Here is a 15,557-nt window from a genome sequence, read left to right as displayed (position 1 = left end):
ATCTTCATCTATGAAACCTTTCATCTATGAAAATAAACCTCTGGATCTTGTAAACTTTTCTGACATGGGACATTGTAATGAGGATCTTTTTATCATTTTTTTATTCTCATTTATGCTCATTAATGCATTCGAAATGACTGAATCAGCTGAAACAATTGGGTTAATCGCAAATAATCGATTATTATTGAAATAATCATCAAGTATTTAGTTGATTAATCACTAACTTGAGTATACAAACTCAAAAAAAGTCACTTGGTGAAAAAAATCAAGATATTCAGAGTATTAAGCCAAAACTATACAAAAAATATGTTTGTTTTGTATTTAAGATAAAAACACCTTTTTGTCTTTACACATTTTAGCCAAAACTCCTCAAATGGTTCACCTGGTTCAGATTTACTTATGGAATGCTATGTTGTTGCATTTTAGGCAATAAAATGTTCATTTTCTTATCTGAAAAAGGAAATTGAAACACTTGTTTTTCATGTTTTAATGTATTTCTAATGTTGCATAAAAAATGACAAGTGGTTAAATTTTTAAATCTGGCTATTCTTTTACTAAAATAATCAGTAGCTGCAGGCCCACGCAAGTAAAAAAAACAAAGTACTTTGAAAATGTTTCACTTTCTGAAAGCATGTTGATAAAATTCATACGTCTGAGTTTGTTACACAGAAACCTGATAACACAAACGCTCGTGTTTACTGAAGAGAGAATGTATATGATTGCTCTCTGTGTGACTTGGCGTACAAGAATCTTGACAGAACTACACAGGAATTTGCCCCTGACTCAACAGGTCATGTGTCAGTGAAGACACGAGAAACTGGAATTTCAGTTTTGCCCCATTACAAAACCCAATAGGACCTTTTAAATAGAAAAATAAATAAATAAATAAGATCAAATTAACCCAAGCATTTCCACCTTGTGTCCACCCAGGGCCCTCTGTCGGTCTTCTCGGCCAAGCAGAAATGGACGGCCCCGAGGAAAATCCGAGTTTGTGCAGAGGACAGAGACCTGGGTTTCACACTGAAAGGAGAGGCACCAGTTCAGGTGGTCTCACTGGACCCTCTGTGCCGCGCCGCCGTAAGTTAAACTGCATTCTTTACATCTGGCTGCACACGACTAATTAAGTTACATTTGGAACGCTAAGGCACTGCCCACCCAAGACAAAAGTGAAGAACTCTGTCAGAAACTCAAATGTAAGTTTAGAAGGTGAAGATGCACATAGAAATGTATCCAGAGAGGAGGAGGAAGTCAGAAGAGAACTTGTCTTAGAGGGCTAGCTTGGATACCTAACAAACCGGCATGCTGCCCGGGGATTTAAAAGTACTTTGAAGTGAAGTGAGTCTAGCTGTAAGGCACTGCAGTAGTGATTGACCACTTATGTTTCATTCAAAATGTCAAATTCTTGTGGCATTTAAATAGATGTTGGAATCAGTTCTGACCTAAATGATGACTTTATTTGTGTACTCAAAAACGTATCATAGGTTAGCTTTGTCACTGCATGTTGTTTTGCCTCAATGCAGCCAAGCTGATGGTGAATTAACACCAGTTCCATTTCCATAGACCATATAATTGCTCAATTTGATATTTTGAAAATAAATTTGTTTATTGAAACATGACAGTAATACTAAAAAAAAATCTCTTCAAATTTAAAAAAAATGTTTGCCGCTAGGATGAGGTGTTGTTTTCTTTTTTCCTTTGTCAAATCAAAATTGGTTTATTTCACAAAATTGCAAAGGAAACACTTTTTTTGCATCACATGATCAAGACAAAGGAAGTAGTTGGAGGATCATAGCAAGACATGTTTTTTGTGTGATTTATTGCATAAACAAATTTACTCGCATATGATTTTAATTGTGTGTTTTACTTAATGGAAACACTGCAGGTGCAAAATAGTGTTTTTTTTTTTACATTAGCAGAGTGTTAACAAAGGTTTGCGCACATATGTAATGGAAACGCAGCTACTCTCAAAACTTAATCCTTCACTTGTCTCACATACTGAGAAGAGTGGTGTTAATGCTAAAGCTATTTGTCATTTATAGACAATGCAGATGACGTGTTTTGAGAGAGATGCAATGATTTCCTTACTGCTATCAGCAAAGGTTGTGTGCTGAATCATAAAAAATACAAATTAAAGTAAAACGATTGATTTAATTTCCTGGAAATACTCTCCTAAATCTGAATTTTGTTGTTCCAACCCCTCAGTTTTGAGACAGTTTTAAAGGAGAGAAATCTGTCCTGCAGACCTATTTATTTTCACAGAGCTTTGAGGAAAGTAAGAGCGCTCACTCTTTTAACATATTTCCATTAGGGCTTTTTTTTTTTTGCCTAGCTGTCAGTTTTCCATTTACAGCCTTTACAGAGGGGGAGGTTGCATATGCTGAGTCATCAGTTGTGTAAAGCAGAGAATATACTGTTTTCATGTCAAATAAGTCTGCTGTAATATGACCTACTTTAACAAAACATTGGAAGGACCTGTTTTAATTTATTTACATTTTGTACTTTGACAATTCTTAGGCTTAAAGGTTATAAAGTGTCAAGGGTCCTCTGGTTCTAACTCTTTGCACGATGATTAAACGACCAACTCAGTTTGAGTCGGCTTTTTTCGGACAGGACATATGAACTAATTCCAAACACTCCTACCGGTTTTGTGGGCGTTTGATTCAAATGAAATCTGGCTCCGTAAGCTCAACGGGATTTGCGTCTAAAAATGTTGGAAGGCGCTTCCCTCCTCCTTCCTGACACTCTGGCCACTTAATTAAATTAAGAAACGGGGAGTATTTACGCCCTGCAATCCTCTGCAGCCTGACAGCTCATTAAGATGTGCTAACAAAAAGCAGGCCTTAATAAGCTGTGCAGGCCATCCAGAGAAACAGATTAGTTGTACGGCATAAGCTTTACCAGGCCAAACTCTCAGCAACTCTTTAATAAAGCATTCAGAAGGCTTTTTCTTCTTTTTTTTTTTAACTCAGGCAGCTGATTTTGAAGAGTTATCAATCAGCTCATGCGAATGTAAATCAAGCAATTAGACAGAAACGGTTCAACTCCTGCCTGTGGGTGTGGACCTACTCAGAAAAAGACACACTCTTGCACACACTCTTACCTGTCTGCTGATTTTAGCTGCCTTAGGGGAGGAAACAAGATGGAAGTCCTTAAAGACATTCTCTGTGAATATGTCGTCGTCTTTAAAATCAAGTGTTTGACTCTTGTCTCGTCAATGTCTTTTCAAGAGCAATGGACTGAAGGAGGGCGACTACATTGTTGCCGTGGGTGACAACGACACCAAATGGATGGCCGTCAGTGACATGATTCGACTTCTGAAAGACGTGGATGAGGAGGGGATTGAAATCCAGGTGGTCAGTGTGATCGACAACAGCCCTCCCATGGTATGTCTGACAAATTCCTGGAAAAAAAATTAATTAAGGAGGCTCTTGTCGGACATATGTCAGAATTAAATATTTCCACTATGTTGCAAATGTATTGATGCGCTTAAAATGTTCATGTGAAAACCAAAAAGTGAATGCATCTTTTTTTAATCATAAATGTAACGTTGAAGGAAATAATGCTTGGTTGAAGTTTATTAGACAACTTTACTATGACACCATTACTGCAGCACACTTGTGTATTTCAGGCTGGTGACAAAAGCAGGACGTAGCTAATAAAATTCACTTCCCGTGTCTACACAGCCTACCAAGAGCGCCACCTTCAGCGGAAACCTGCCCAAGACCTACTCCATGATTTGCCTGGCCCACAACGACGAAGACAAGCCCTCAAAGAACCGCAAGGTCATGAAGAAGTCGTCGTTCCTCAGCTGGGGCCTGAAGAACAAGATGAAGAGCGCCAGCACCTTGAGCCTGCCCACGGACGACCACTCGGGGGCGCTCTCCTGGAACAAACCCATCCCCACGTTCCCCACCTCCAGCGCTTACAACAACAACAACTTCCACTGAGCCAGCCGCCGGAGGTGCTCTGCTGTACCCGCGTCGGGCGCGCTTTCGTACGGAGTAGTTGTCACTCATTTTGGTGATTCAGCACAAAAACAACAAACGTGCCAAAAACAGCACGCAGACTGCCCGTCTTCAGAGGGTCAGAGATAATGGGAAACCATTTTATTCTGTGCCAGCGCGTGTACAGCACAGTATGACTCCAGTTACCATTCATCTTAAGACATGCACACAAAAAAAAAACTCTAAAATTTGTGAGCGCGCTCATGCCAGCATCTGCTGCTTTTGCAAGGCAGTGATTAGAATGTGGTCTCAGAAGTCCACAGCATTCCTGCATACATGAAGGACAATGTTACAAAGAAAACGTCACACAGCTGATCAGTGAGGGAAAACTAAAAGTGCTGTGAAGTTGTTTTTTTTAAGCCTTGGGAGATTTTTTTAAAATTGTATTTATTTTATGTTTTTAGAATGCAATGTCTGATAAGCTGCTAAATCATACCTTTAGTTTTGTGTTACTGTCTTCTTTCCCTTTTTTTTTATATATATATATATATTTTGTGAGGCAGCCTTTAAAGATGGTGTTTGAACTTCGTGCCATGTCTGGGACGCTGTGTAAATAAAGAGACTTTGGTATTTTATCTCCCCACATGCCTCCACGCCCGCAACAAATCATTTACCGATCTTATATTTTCGTAGGAAGCCGGAGCCGTGCGTCTTCATTAATGTGAATCTGTTCATAGTCAAATCTATGTTAATAGAAGGGACGCAAAGAGTGTGCATCGCTCTTTGCGACGCACACTCTGACAAACGAGAGTGGCTTGGATCAAGGCCCGCAGCCACGCGCCTTAACGTTAACGCTAGCAACTCACATTTTTTACTGACACTCCTCAGTGTTGGACTGTATCTCTTTATCTACAAAGTAGATTCTTATATTCGTTTGATAATCAAATTATTTATGTTGTTCAAAACCACAAAAATAAATATATATATTTACCTCTTAAGTTTAGTTCAAGTTCTAAATTGTTACTTGGTGGATTTCTGTCTTTTGGAGGAATGTATTTTATTAGCCTTGGAAAAATTGTCTACTTCTACCTTCTTTTTTGTTTTGCTTTTCTAATGTATATTTGTAAATGTTTTCGTAAACCTATGTAATTTTCGGTACTGTCTGTGTTTACCTAACACTGTTTTAAGGTGCCATGTATGTTAAACGATGAAGTAATTTGCATGGATGTTAGCTTTTTTTGTGTGTGCGTTAACGCCGCAGTGCCTAGTGATGAGTGCCTTAGTGTGTATGCAGAGGGTTCGGTCTCCTTTTGTTGTAATGCTTTCTGGTCGCTCCATGTTGTGCACTTTGTGCTACATTGTTATGTCTTTGTCATGTGTGTTCACTCGAATAAAACAGAATAAACAAAAGGAGGGTAAGGTGAATTTTCTGAAGTATTTGTCAGGCTTTGTGTATCTGGACCCAACAATGCAGAGCAGGTGGGAAATGTCTAGAATGAGGTTTGACCTACTCACACCTCTTAATTTTTCTTTTTTTTTTAAAGTCAGGCTGGTACCACATGACATCCTAATCCATCATTCCACAGACTGAAGGAAACATGTGATTACATTTTGAGCTTTTTATGGCCTTAATAATTGATTGCTGGGTGTAATGTGTGCTCTAAACTTAAATGGGAATTTTTCTTTTTTTTTTTTGACAAGTAAAAGTTTGTTTCTTGTTGAACTTTTCCCATTATGTCAGTATAGAAAATGCAATCAAAATCTAAACTGAAGCTTAAAAATAGTCTAATCGGTATGTAAATGAGTTGCATAAAGAAAAATAAAGTGATGCCAACATTTAGTGGTAATGGTTAAGAAACTCAAGTCTTTTATGGCAGCAGTGTAACATGACAGAAATCTTTTAGAAAGAGCCCATCTTTAACTACATTTATACAAAGAGGAAAAGAAATGTATATACTTTTAAAGTTTTTATTGGCTCTAGTGGTCTTTATTTGAGAGTGGTTAGACAGGGAAGTGGGTAATGAGAGAGGGAGAGGACATGCAGTGGAGGTCATCAGGTCGGGATTAGTCTGTGACGGCTGCGTCGAACACTAAGGCCTCCATACCTGGGTTGTGTTTTACCCCCTGTGTCACCACAGCAATGTTGTGATGACTTCCTGAACGTTTCAGAAAGAGCAGGAGTTTATTAAAGAGACGGGCGTTAAATTAGAAAGTCTTTCTTTCTTTTTTTTAACCAACTGAAGTTAACATAGTTACTTGATTGTGCTATAAAATGGCACTATGTGTCTGGAAAACACATAACACTGTCCTTTTAAGTAGAGTTGAAAAGTTTCAAGAAATGTAAATACTTTTGAATAAGTTTCGCCGGGGTTTAAATATGATGCGACATAGAGTCCTACTTCCTTTAAATCACCAACCACTAGTTTGGTTGAGGCTCCAGATTCAATTTGCCTCCATGAACAGTCAGCAGGTTGGTAACTTAATTCCAAGGATTAGTGTTCGATAAGTGAAATAAAGAGTGGCACCTTGGAGTCACCAAATCTTCCTAACAACGATTACACAGTATACGTTGTAGTTGGCTGTTCTTTGGACTGTTCTGACAAAGGATAATAGCTGTGTTCATCCAAGACTGTAACACAACAACCGAGTGTTTTCAGTCCGAGGCTTTCACATAACCACTGTAACAGACTGTTACATGCCGCAAACACAAAATATTGTCAGAAAGTTTTGTCTAGTTTCTAGTCTATATTTTTGTACAATGGAAATAAGACAAAAGTAATTCAAAGGTAACTTTTCAGCAAGATACGTAAGCTTGTTTAAGTCAATAATTCTTGAGTATTAATTTAAAAAGTACTAGTTTCACTGGAAAATTCTTTCACTTTCAAATATGTTTTTCTTATTTCAAGTGGAAAAAAATCAGCCAGTGGAACAAGTACTGTTTGAATCTATGTTTTAGAAATACTAACTAATATAATGCAGTTTTTTATACTGAATGCTAAAACGGACGGAAAGCCAGAGTGGGGAGTCCAAATCACATCTATTATGATCACCGTTTTCTTTTCTGTCAGATATTGGATTACCATTTACTGTAATCCAAATGTAATGTAACAAAGGTTTTAATTACTGTCTCAAACAAGTCTATGCAATGGAGGTCTCAACTTGGTGTAGGTTGTAGGACTAAGGGGTACGTAGAAAAACTGGATTTTCCAAACTAAATAATTTTGTGTTAATTATAGCCAGCTTATATATAAAATACAAAGGAAAAAAAATATTGTTATCAAGTATAAAACCTAAACTAATGTTTTCTTTCCTTCTTTGTTTCTTTCTGTCTTTAACACACTGTCCAGGTATGAACCGATCTCATGCTTTTCTTTTATTTAATGGGACACACACGCCCCCTGGTGGACGGACTGTTGGTTGTTGGAAACACCGTTGCTAGGAAATTTAAAACGGTGTCTGATTGGCTAGATTTTAGCAGGGAAACCAATCACCGGTTCTTTTGCAAAGACGTGGTTTCCCATGGTTAAGCGTCTAGATACGGCGGCTGGTAAATCAGTATTTCATTTTAATTTAGTTAGCTTGGTCGTCGTAGACTGTTTTTTAAGAACAGAGAACTAATTCAATGATATTACAAGAACAGGATAGCGTTTGGGTGTTTTAAGGCAGTTTGGCTATTAGTTTGTGAAGTCTTTGCGTAAAAGAAAAAGCTTTTTGTCCGTCGAGTTAGAGAGCTAAAGGTGAATCATTTTCATAATGATGAAATTCAACTTCAGACGGGAGAAAGACAAGGAGTTTGTAAGTTTTTTCTTTTAAATTAACACTTTTCAATGTTTAACTCGGTAAATATCCCACGTTGTGTTAGCTTTAGCATAGTATAATTAGGATTACTTAGCGTATCTTATTGTGTTGAGCTGACATTTAATAATGTCCATACAATATTAAAACATTGTTGGTTTAATATTGACTGTCGGAATTATGGCGCACTTAACAGCTAAAGCAAGCCGCGTGAGTATTTACAACGCCACGCAAAATTATTCATCTGTCTGAAATTGTTTTTGCTGTTCAAACGCTAATATGTTATGTATGTATGTTATGTATGTTATGTTATGGAGTTTTAAATAATAGCAACACAAATTAAGCAGTAAGTGTAAGGCTTTGAATATTTTTTTGCAAATACAAATCTAAACGTTTGGCTTGCTTTTGTATTAATTCCCCACAGTCAGTACTTTGTGCAAAGAACCTTTCTCTGTAGGAATGTCTACCTGGTTTACAAAACTTCACAATGATGTGCTAATTTGTGTTGGTTTATCCCTGGAAACGTCACTGAAAGCATTAACCTAACAAATACAAAGCACTGTTGCCATTGGTGTTTTTCATCTACATTCCTCATACAACAGCTTCCTCTAACCCCCATCCAGTTTCATTGTTGCAATAAAATAACATTATTTGTTATTTTATGTCCAAGTCTTAAACCTCTGTACAAAAACTAGTTATTGTATGTGTGTGACAGGCTGACCCTGTAACCTCCCCCCCTTTGATGTGTTGTGTTGTGTTATGTTGTGTAGAAGCACATAGCTCATGGTTTGATCCCTGCCGCCTCCATCGCTCCTAAAGCCGCCGTGCCTCGTACTCCTCCGCCACAAAGCCCAGACCCCTCACCTGAGAGACATAGGTACCTCACACGCTGGCTTTGTCACCTTCAACCTCCAACATCTTTTCACATTTTACACTATTTTCCCATAAGCCTTTTTTTTCTCTTTTCTTCTTTTACATTTGCCATTACTGAAACATTGTGGACTGACTGCTATAGTAATCAATATTCAACTTTAAGGGAGATTCCACAATTGTTGGCCCTCTGGTAAAGGTGTGCAAAAAGGCAATAAATAAATAAATGAATAAAAATAAGCTGAAGTAAAACAAAATCATTTATTCAGCGAAAGAAAAGTTCAGTTAAAAAATTATTTTATTTAAATTAATTTATTGTTTCATTTATTGCCTACTCTTGTCTTAATTACAACTGCTACAATAGTGATATGCCTTATGTTAAATAATGATAGAAAAACAAAACAGGGTTAGTGGATTCCTGCTTTGGGTTGTGAAAAAAAAGGCACAGGGGGAAACCCTGCAACCTAGTTGTAGTTTCTTAATGACTTTCATGGCTAATTTCATGACATTTTTTCACATTGCATGAAACAGTGAGTGTCACCAAATATTTTACTGGCATTGAGAACCTGAATGTATGGTACTTCAATAATCAGCTTGCAGATGGAAACCCCATTAGAACATTGCAGGATGAGCTGAAGAGAATGAAGGATACATAGAACTGAACTTTTAAAACATCTTTACCAAGAGTGTGGGTGTAGGAATATGGGGAACCTGTAACTTATTTATTGGGCTGAACCGAGGTACTAACTTATCTTTTACAGCAAGTCATAAAATGGTATCTTCTGACTTTATTGAGCCAAATTTCACAAGTACTATTTATTTTTTGTGCCTTTTTGCTATGCAAGGTTTGTGTTTACATCCACAGATCGGCGTTGGCTGCAGCTATCCTGTCTTCCTCGCTGACGGGACAGACGTGGGTCATCCCGCCCCCTCGGCCAAGGTCCTTCTCTGAGACAGATCGTTCCGAATCCTTCCTTTCTGAGCCAAACGGCAGCAGTGTGCTTTACTCAAGGTGAATTCTCCTCTACAGCTGCACTGCTGTCCAGTCTTCAGAAAAGTATCCCTTTGTGTCTATAAAATTTAGTGAGCCATAAGGAGTTCCTTCCTAGACTTGCATCAAAGTTCTGCCTTTTCTTCCTGGAATTAAAGTGAGTTCATAAAAAGCGAGACAGGTTTTCAGTCATTTTCAGTCTTTGAATCACCTTACCTTCAACAGAGACAGATGGTCGGAGGATTTGGCTAGCCGGCCACACCTGTTGTCCCCTGACCACTCCGAGGGAGAGCTGGAAGACGACAAAGACGGAGCTGGTAACCAGGGTGATGCGGACGAGCATGTGTATCAAACTCTGGACAGACAAGAGGATCTTAGAGTGTCAGAAACGGTTCGTAACCTGCCTCTAGAAGCAGAGGTAAGGAAGCACACATTTGCTGTGTTATGCAACATCAGAATATGTTTTTGGTAGAGGTATAGAGTCTGTATGCTCTGATATGTTCATACAGAAAATGATAGGTCTCTCTCTCCCTATCTGTCTGACTGACTTCCTGTTTCACCCGTCTCTCTTCCAGGCTGTTCTGTCTCTGGCCGCTCACATGTCGGGTAGAAGAGTGCCATCTCCAGGTACTGACTTTACTTTACACCTGGATGGATTGTAGTAGCCCACGTAGACTCAGTAAAACTGCTTCAGAATAAAATGATTGTAGCACAGAAGTGATGGAAATGTTTATCACCAGCATGAGAAAGCATGAAGAAGAAGGACTGGAGTTGCACCAGTCAGGAATCTTCTGGCAGATCCTGATGATATCTGAGATCTGAACTTTAGATTTATAAAAGCAAACATCCTTGACCTTTATGTGAGTTTCAATAAAATCACAGCAAAATGCAACAAAACGCATGCTGTAGGTGACAGAAAATAGTGGGAGTTCATAGTTTTGAGGCTAAACTAATTTAAAATGTTCCTAATACTTACTTGACTAATTTTCCATTACTAAATGGGTGTCTTTAGAACTAAATTATATTCACTATTACTTGAGTTTTGTCCAGGCATCAGATGATGAGGACCTACAATATTCTACTGTGCACGTTGTTAAAGTGATCCATACATGATCTCAAATGCAACACTCTCACATATGGGTACTTCTCCTGCCGTTACACTCATTCCTTTATAACTTCCAGATCTCACAGAGGAATCATGTGGCCAGTCTCCAGAAGCCAGGAGGAGGAGAGAAACTCTGGGAAAGAGCTCTGAAAACCCCAAGGAAGACGTGCGATGTATGTGTTTCCCATCACCTTCTGTGTCTCTTATTTTTATTTATTTATTTATCTTCATTTACCCACCAAACAATCATTGAATTTCCAAACAGAGATCTCTCGTTGTTTTCTTGTTCCTCTGTTGTTCTGCCTTAAACTGAACTTTCAGTAGGAAATTGATGTTTCACACTCATTTGTCTAAATGAATAGGAAGAACTATCTGTTTCACATCAAATAAGATAAACTGTTGTTAGCTACATACTAAAATGTATCATTTTGCCAGCATTGAAAATTGTTCTGATGTTTTTTTTTGTTGAGCTGTCACATACAATCCAAAACAACAGAAAAAATCAAACAGTAAAATTTGTGACAAAATGTAGGAAGACTTTTGCAAGGCACTACAGTTGTTATTAGCCAACAACCATGTGTTACGTTCTTAATCCACTAGAGGACAATCTTCCACAAAGTCAGGCAAACCGAAACTTCTCTTGTTTTGTGCTCTGCTTTCTTATGCATCTCTTAGTTCATTCAGCAAAAAGATAACTATATTAAAAGAAAAGTTCTGCATTTATTTTAGAGATATAGAACTGTCCTTATTGCATTTCAGCTCTGCCGCCCATCCCAACCCCCAACAGGCCTGGTGGTGCTAAAATGCCAAAACAGAACGTCCACTCGTCTCCAGAAACCAACCGAGGATACAGTGAGGTGCGGAAACAGAGGAAGACCAAGACGATACACGAAGACAAGCAGCTGGAAAAGAGGCTGGATCGGCTGGAGCGGGAGATCAGTCAGAGCCACGCTTCCTCAAACCTCAGATCCGCTGCAGGTAAAACGAAGGAAGTGTCAAAGGAAAATAAGTCTGAAAGTTTAGTGAAGTAAATGATTGCAGCATTTAGTAATTAAAAAACAAAACAAGAACTCTAAAGTTAAAAAATATAAATGTTCAGCACACAGAAGTTCTAGTTTTAACATGATTTCATTACACACCAAAACAAAAAAATCACCTGGAAAATATAATCAGTATTGAGGAAATGTCCTCCAAGAATCCTTCCACTTGTTTTGTTGTGATTTCTAAATGAATCAGTGAGACATTATGATGGATTATTAGAGACATAGTAGATTAAAAAACTAATTTTCTGGTAAAAAAACATAAACAAACTTGTTTTAGGTCAACTTGAAAAATAGAAAATTTTCTTAGAATTTCAAACCTTTTTTTCTAAAAAATGTTTTTCTTACATTTAAAAAAAAAAAAGAAATTTCTCAGATTTGGGCTTTTCTCACAGAGTTTCAACATAAGAAGCTCAGAGCTGTCCGATTTTTTTTTTCTCAAAAATTCCTGAGATTAATTTCAAAATTCCTGAGTTTTTTGGTGGAAATTTGCTCCTCTGTTTTTTCCCTAGCTACCTTGGCCCTAAAATGCCCTAATATCATTCTGAGAACTGAAAGTATTGAATACCTTGCTATGCTGTGCTAGCAGGCAGCCAGGCGGAGCTACAGAGCCTGAGACAGCACGCGCAGGAGCTGGTGGACGAAAACGACGCCCTGAAAATGACCGTCCACCGTCTGAACGTGGAGCTGAGCCGCTACCAAGCTCGCTTCAGACCACTGTCCAAACAGGAGGTATGAAAAACTCGACCAATGTCAGCAATGTGCTGAGAACAAGAGCTTATCAAACTAATGAGCACAATCAGAATCACCCAGCTGTAGCTCTAATGAAACATGCTCTTTGTAAAATAACCATGCCTGTGATACGACACGATTCACTTCAGTACGTTTCTGGAAGTATTTGTTTTGTGATCTCATATGATTTAATCATATTTTGTGTTTATTTCACTATTTCATCGTGCCGCCTTTCTAATCAAGCTGTTCTGCTAGACATCCAGTGTCTTCCTTTTGATCCGCAGCCCTGCTGAGGGATGGGAGGTTTTCTTGTCCCTTCTTCCAAGTGATTTCCTTCAGTAAACTGTCTGCGGCTCTTTGTTCCTTTCTCTCTGCGCCGCTGTGTCGTTTAACCAGCAGATGAAAGCAGACCTGTGCTTTTAATCATGACCAGCACATGCTGGGTTTTTTTTGTTTTTTTTTACATCAGGAGTTTTCTTGTGCTCATCTCTGAATGTTTGCTTCCTCTGTACCAGCATGACTTTGTTGGTGACTCAATAGTGGCAGTGGAGGTGAAAAGAAAAGACATTTAATGCAGGTGGGGGTGGATTTAAAATAGCATTACATTACAAAAGAATAAATAAATAAAGAAATAATATAAGGACAAAGGAAGAACTTTATGACAAAAGCATAAAGCAAAACTTTAGTCAAAACAGAGGTTTGCAGTTAAATAATATGTAGAACAGAATATATAAAGTGTTGTTTGGCAAAAGCTTGATGGGAAGCCCGTCATGTTAGACCAGTGAAACACTGTCTGACATGTACTGTATTTACTGTATTCCTTGTCTTTCTGAACATGTTCCTTAAGTATTTGAACTGATAGAAACAGAAAGCAAAACATTGTTTTTGCAGCGTATTACCAGTTGCAGTTACCAAATCCCACTGACCTATTTTGTTTTTATTGCATAAACATCTTCTTTGATATGGAGCATGAATTCTTTCAGTGAGCTCAACGTGAACCTTCCTAGTTAAAAAGGTTCCATCTAAGATTATTTCACCGTTTTGTTGTTGCAGAGTTCTGTATATCCAATCATACATTTTAGTAACGGCTGTAAGGAAAAATAATAACTAACTTTTTTGTTTTGTCTTTGGCTGAATTTCATCTAGAGCTCCAAAATCAAAGGCATACCGATCACAGGTTCTCCCCCTCCATGGCTGGTTAGTAAAGAAGAAACCTCTTTGTGATTCTACTAGGTTTAAGTTTTTGTTCCTGTTATTGAGGCAAAGAGGACAATAAGCATTTTTTTTTTCTATGTTACATAAATAAACAGGATATTTAGCGTATTTTCTGTCATCATGTATATCTTTTTAGGTTGACATGAAGTATTTATGCCCTTTGCTGCTGGCCTATGAAGACAACATGAATGAGAAGGAAACTCTTCTACAAACCAGTGAGGTAAAACTGTTTTTATTACAGATCATATGCATTTTTTCTTTTTGCTTCCCACATTTACAAGTAGCAAGATGTAAAAAGCTTCACATTCTCCAATATCACATACAATAAAACACAATAAAACAAATATAATAAACTTTCCTAAACATGAAAGTTTAGGAAAAAAGAACACATTGGGCCAGTCTCTACTGGGAGGAGCAATGACTGAGAATAAAGTAGAAAATAAGGGCTCTCTTTTTGCTTGGTTTCTGTTTTGTCTTCCCTGTTTACAAGATTTTCAAGGTTTGTTCAAATGAATAAAAGCTTCTTCTGTGTGTTTGCCTGCTGCAGGAGGAGGTGACCAAGTTGCGAGCTAAAGTAGACAATGTGATGAAAGAAAACGAGAGGCTCCGTGTTGAGATGGACGTGGCCAACCATAAGGACTGGTAAGAAGTGTTGGATCATCAGAACCAGAACTTATCCTGGTGGTAAACAAAGTCAAAAAATGAAGTGCCTTTTTTATGCCTTTTTGGCCTTTTGCTCTGTTAGTTTAATTAGTAAGAATAACAAGAGAGAAATTGCAAAAACCTCCACAGTCACCTTGATAGTTATCCTTCATTAGATGTTTGCATAAATTAGCATTTAGACAGTTTTTCCAAACAGTTTTATCAACATGACATCACCAAACAGTAATTTGGCTTCATATTTGTCGTGTTGATCTTCAGAACAATGAGGCCAATTTGAAAGCTAAAGAGCAGATATCAAATTGATTATCAAATCAAGTGCTGTGTAAAGTAAAAAAGTTTACATATAAACCTCTTTTCTACTAGATGCTTTACAAAAAGACGTTGAGATTATTTATTCTAAGTTGATGGTGCATTACTTTGCAAAAATACTAATTTATTTCCATTTATCTAATCTGTGCTATTGTATATGTATTTATTATTATTATCATTATAATTGTTATTGGAGCTGTCATTTTTCTTCTACTTGACAATTATTCACTACTTTGTGTTGGTCTATCAAAACTGCATTGACATCTGAGGAATTAAAAATAAAACTCCCTCCAATCTCTCTGCAGCCAGATGATTCAGCAGCAGGCGCTTCTGGTTTTGCAGGAGAACCAGGCCCTGATTGGTCAGCTGGAGGCTCTACATGAAAAAGCCAAGGCCAACCACGGCAAACACCAAACTGAAGGTGCTGCGAAAAAGGGCTGACGTAAATTGAAACACGTTTCTCAATAGCCAAAAAAACAGCAATGGGAAAGTTGTGAAATAAAATCCCAAACTGGACAATCTTTAGGTTTTTCGCCTACTTCTTTTCCTTTACACTGTTCTTCTTCTTCTGCCTCTGTAGTCTCGAAAATGTCAAAGCAGCTTATGATGCTGGAGGAAGAGAAGGAGCGTCTGCAGGAGGACCTGGAAGGAAGCAGACGGGACTTACAGAAACGCACGAAGGAGGTCGAGCTGCTGCAGGCTCGCCTCAAGGATGCCGTCACATGGGATGAGCACTGCAGCATTGCAGGCAAACTCAGAAGGTGCTTCTACAGTCTCTGATTAATATTACCACCTTTAAATGATTCATCAGCATTAAAACAACTCTGTTCCATTCGTCTGATTGCGAATTGTGCAATTGTGGATTCCACCAAATTACTTTTTTTCCATAAATA

General features: G+C 38.0%; 2 protein-coding genes across 6 annotated transcripts in view; both read left to right on the top strand.

The window, feature by feature from the left end:
• Positions 1-5,354, top strand: part of rhpn2 (rhophilin, Rho GTPase binding protein 2) — a 30,848-nt gene extending 25,494 nt beyond the window's left edge. For both annotated transcript variants that reach the window (XM_044105958.1, XM_044105965.1), the window contains 3 exons: positions 931-1,077; positions 3,228-3,383; positions 3,684-5,354. In XM_044105958.1, coding sequence (XP_043961893.1) covers positions 931-1,077; positions 3,228-3,383; positions 3,684-3,947 — 567 coding nt within the window. In that variant the 3' untranslated portion in view covers positions 3,948-5,354. The remainder of the gene's footprint in view (positions 1-930; positions 1,078-3,227; positions 3,384-3,683) is intronic.
• A 2,096-nt stretch (positions 5,355-7,450) lies between these two features.
• cep89 (centrosomal protein 89) overlaps positions 7,451-15,557 on the top strand; it is a 42,370-nt gene continuing 34,263 nt past the window's right edge. For 2 of the 4 annotated variants that reach the window (XM_044095675.1, XM_044095703.1), the window contains exons 1-13: positions 7,467-7,739; positions 8,510-8,616; positions 9,475-9,621; positions 9,826-10,018; positions 10,176-10,227; positions 10,783-10,878; positions 11,465-11,683; positions 12,332-12,477; positions 13,624-13,674; positions 13,829-13,912; positions 14,240-14,334; positions 14,970-15,085; positions 15,245-15,425. In XM_044095675.1, the coding sequence (XP_043951610.1) occupies positions 7,698-7,739; positions 8,510-8,616; positions 9,475-9,621; positions 9,826-10,018; positions 10,176-10,227; positions 10,783-10,878; positions 11,465-11,683; positions 12,332-12,477; positions 13,624-13,674; positions 13,829-13,912; positions 14,240-14,334; positions 14,970-15,085; positions 15,245-15,425 (1,529 nt within the window). In that variant the 5' untranslated portion in view covers positions 7,467-7,697. Of the gene's footprint in view, positions 7,740-8,509; positions 8,617-9,474; positions 9,622-9,825; positions 10,019-10,175; positions 10,228-10,782; positions 10,879-11,464; positions 11,684-12,331; positions 12,478-13,623; positions 13,675-13,828; positions 13,913-14,239; positions 14,335-14,969; positions 15,086-15,244; positions 15,426-15,557 lie in introns of all 4 variants that reach the window. The other 2 variants (XM_044095685.1, XM_044095692.1) reach the window with 2 other exon arrangements.

This window comes from Gambusia affinis, linkage group LG02 (genome assembly GCF_019740435.1).
Source record: "Gambusia affinis linkage group LG02, SWU_Gaff_1.0, whole genome shotgun sequence".
Classification (NCBI taxonomy): domain Eukaryota; kingdom Metazoa; phylum Chordata; class Actinopteri; order Cyprinodontiformes; family Poeciliidae; genus Gambusia; species Gambusia affinis.
Note: the sequence above shows the minus strand (reverse complement) of the source record. Positions and strands in the feature narration are given on the sequence as shown.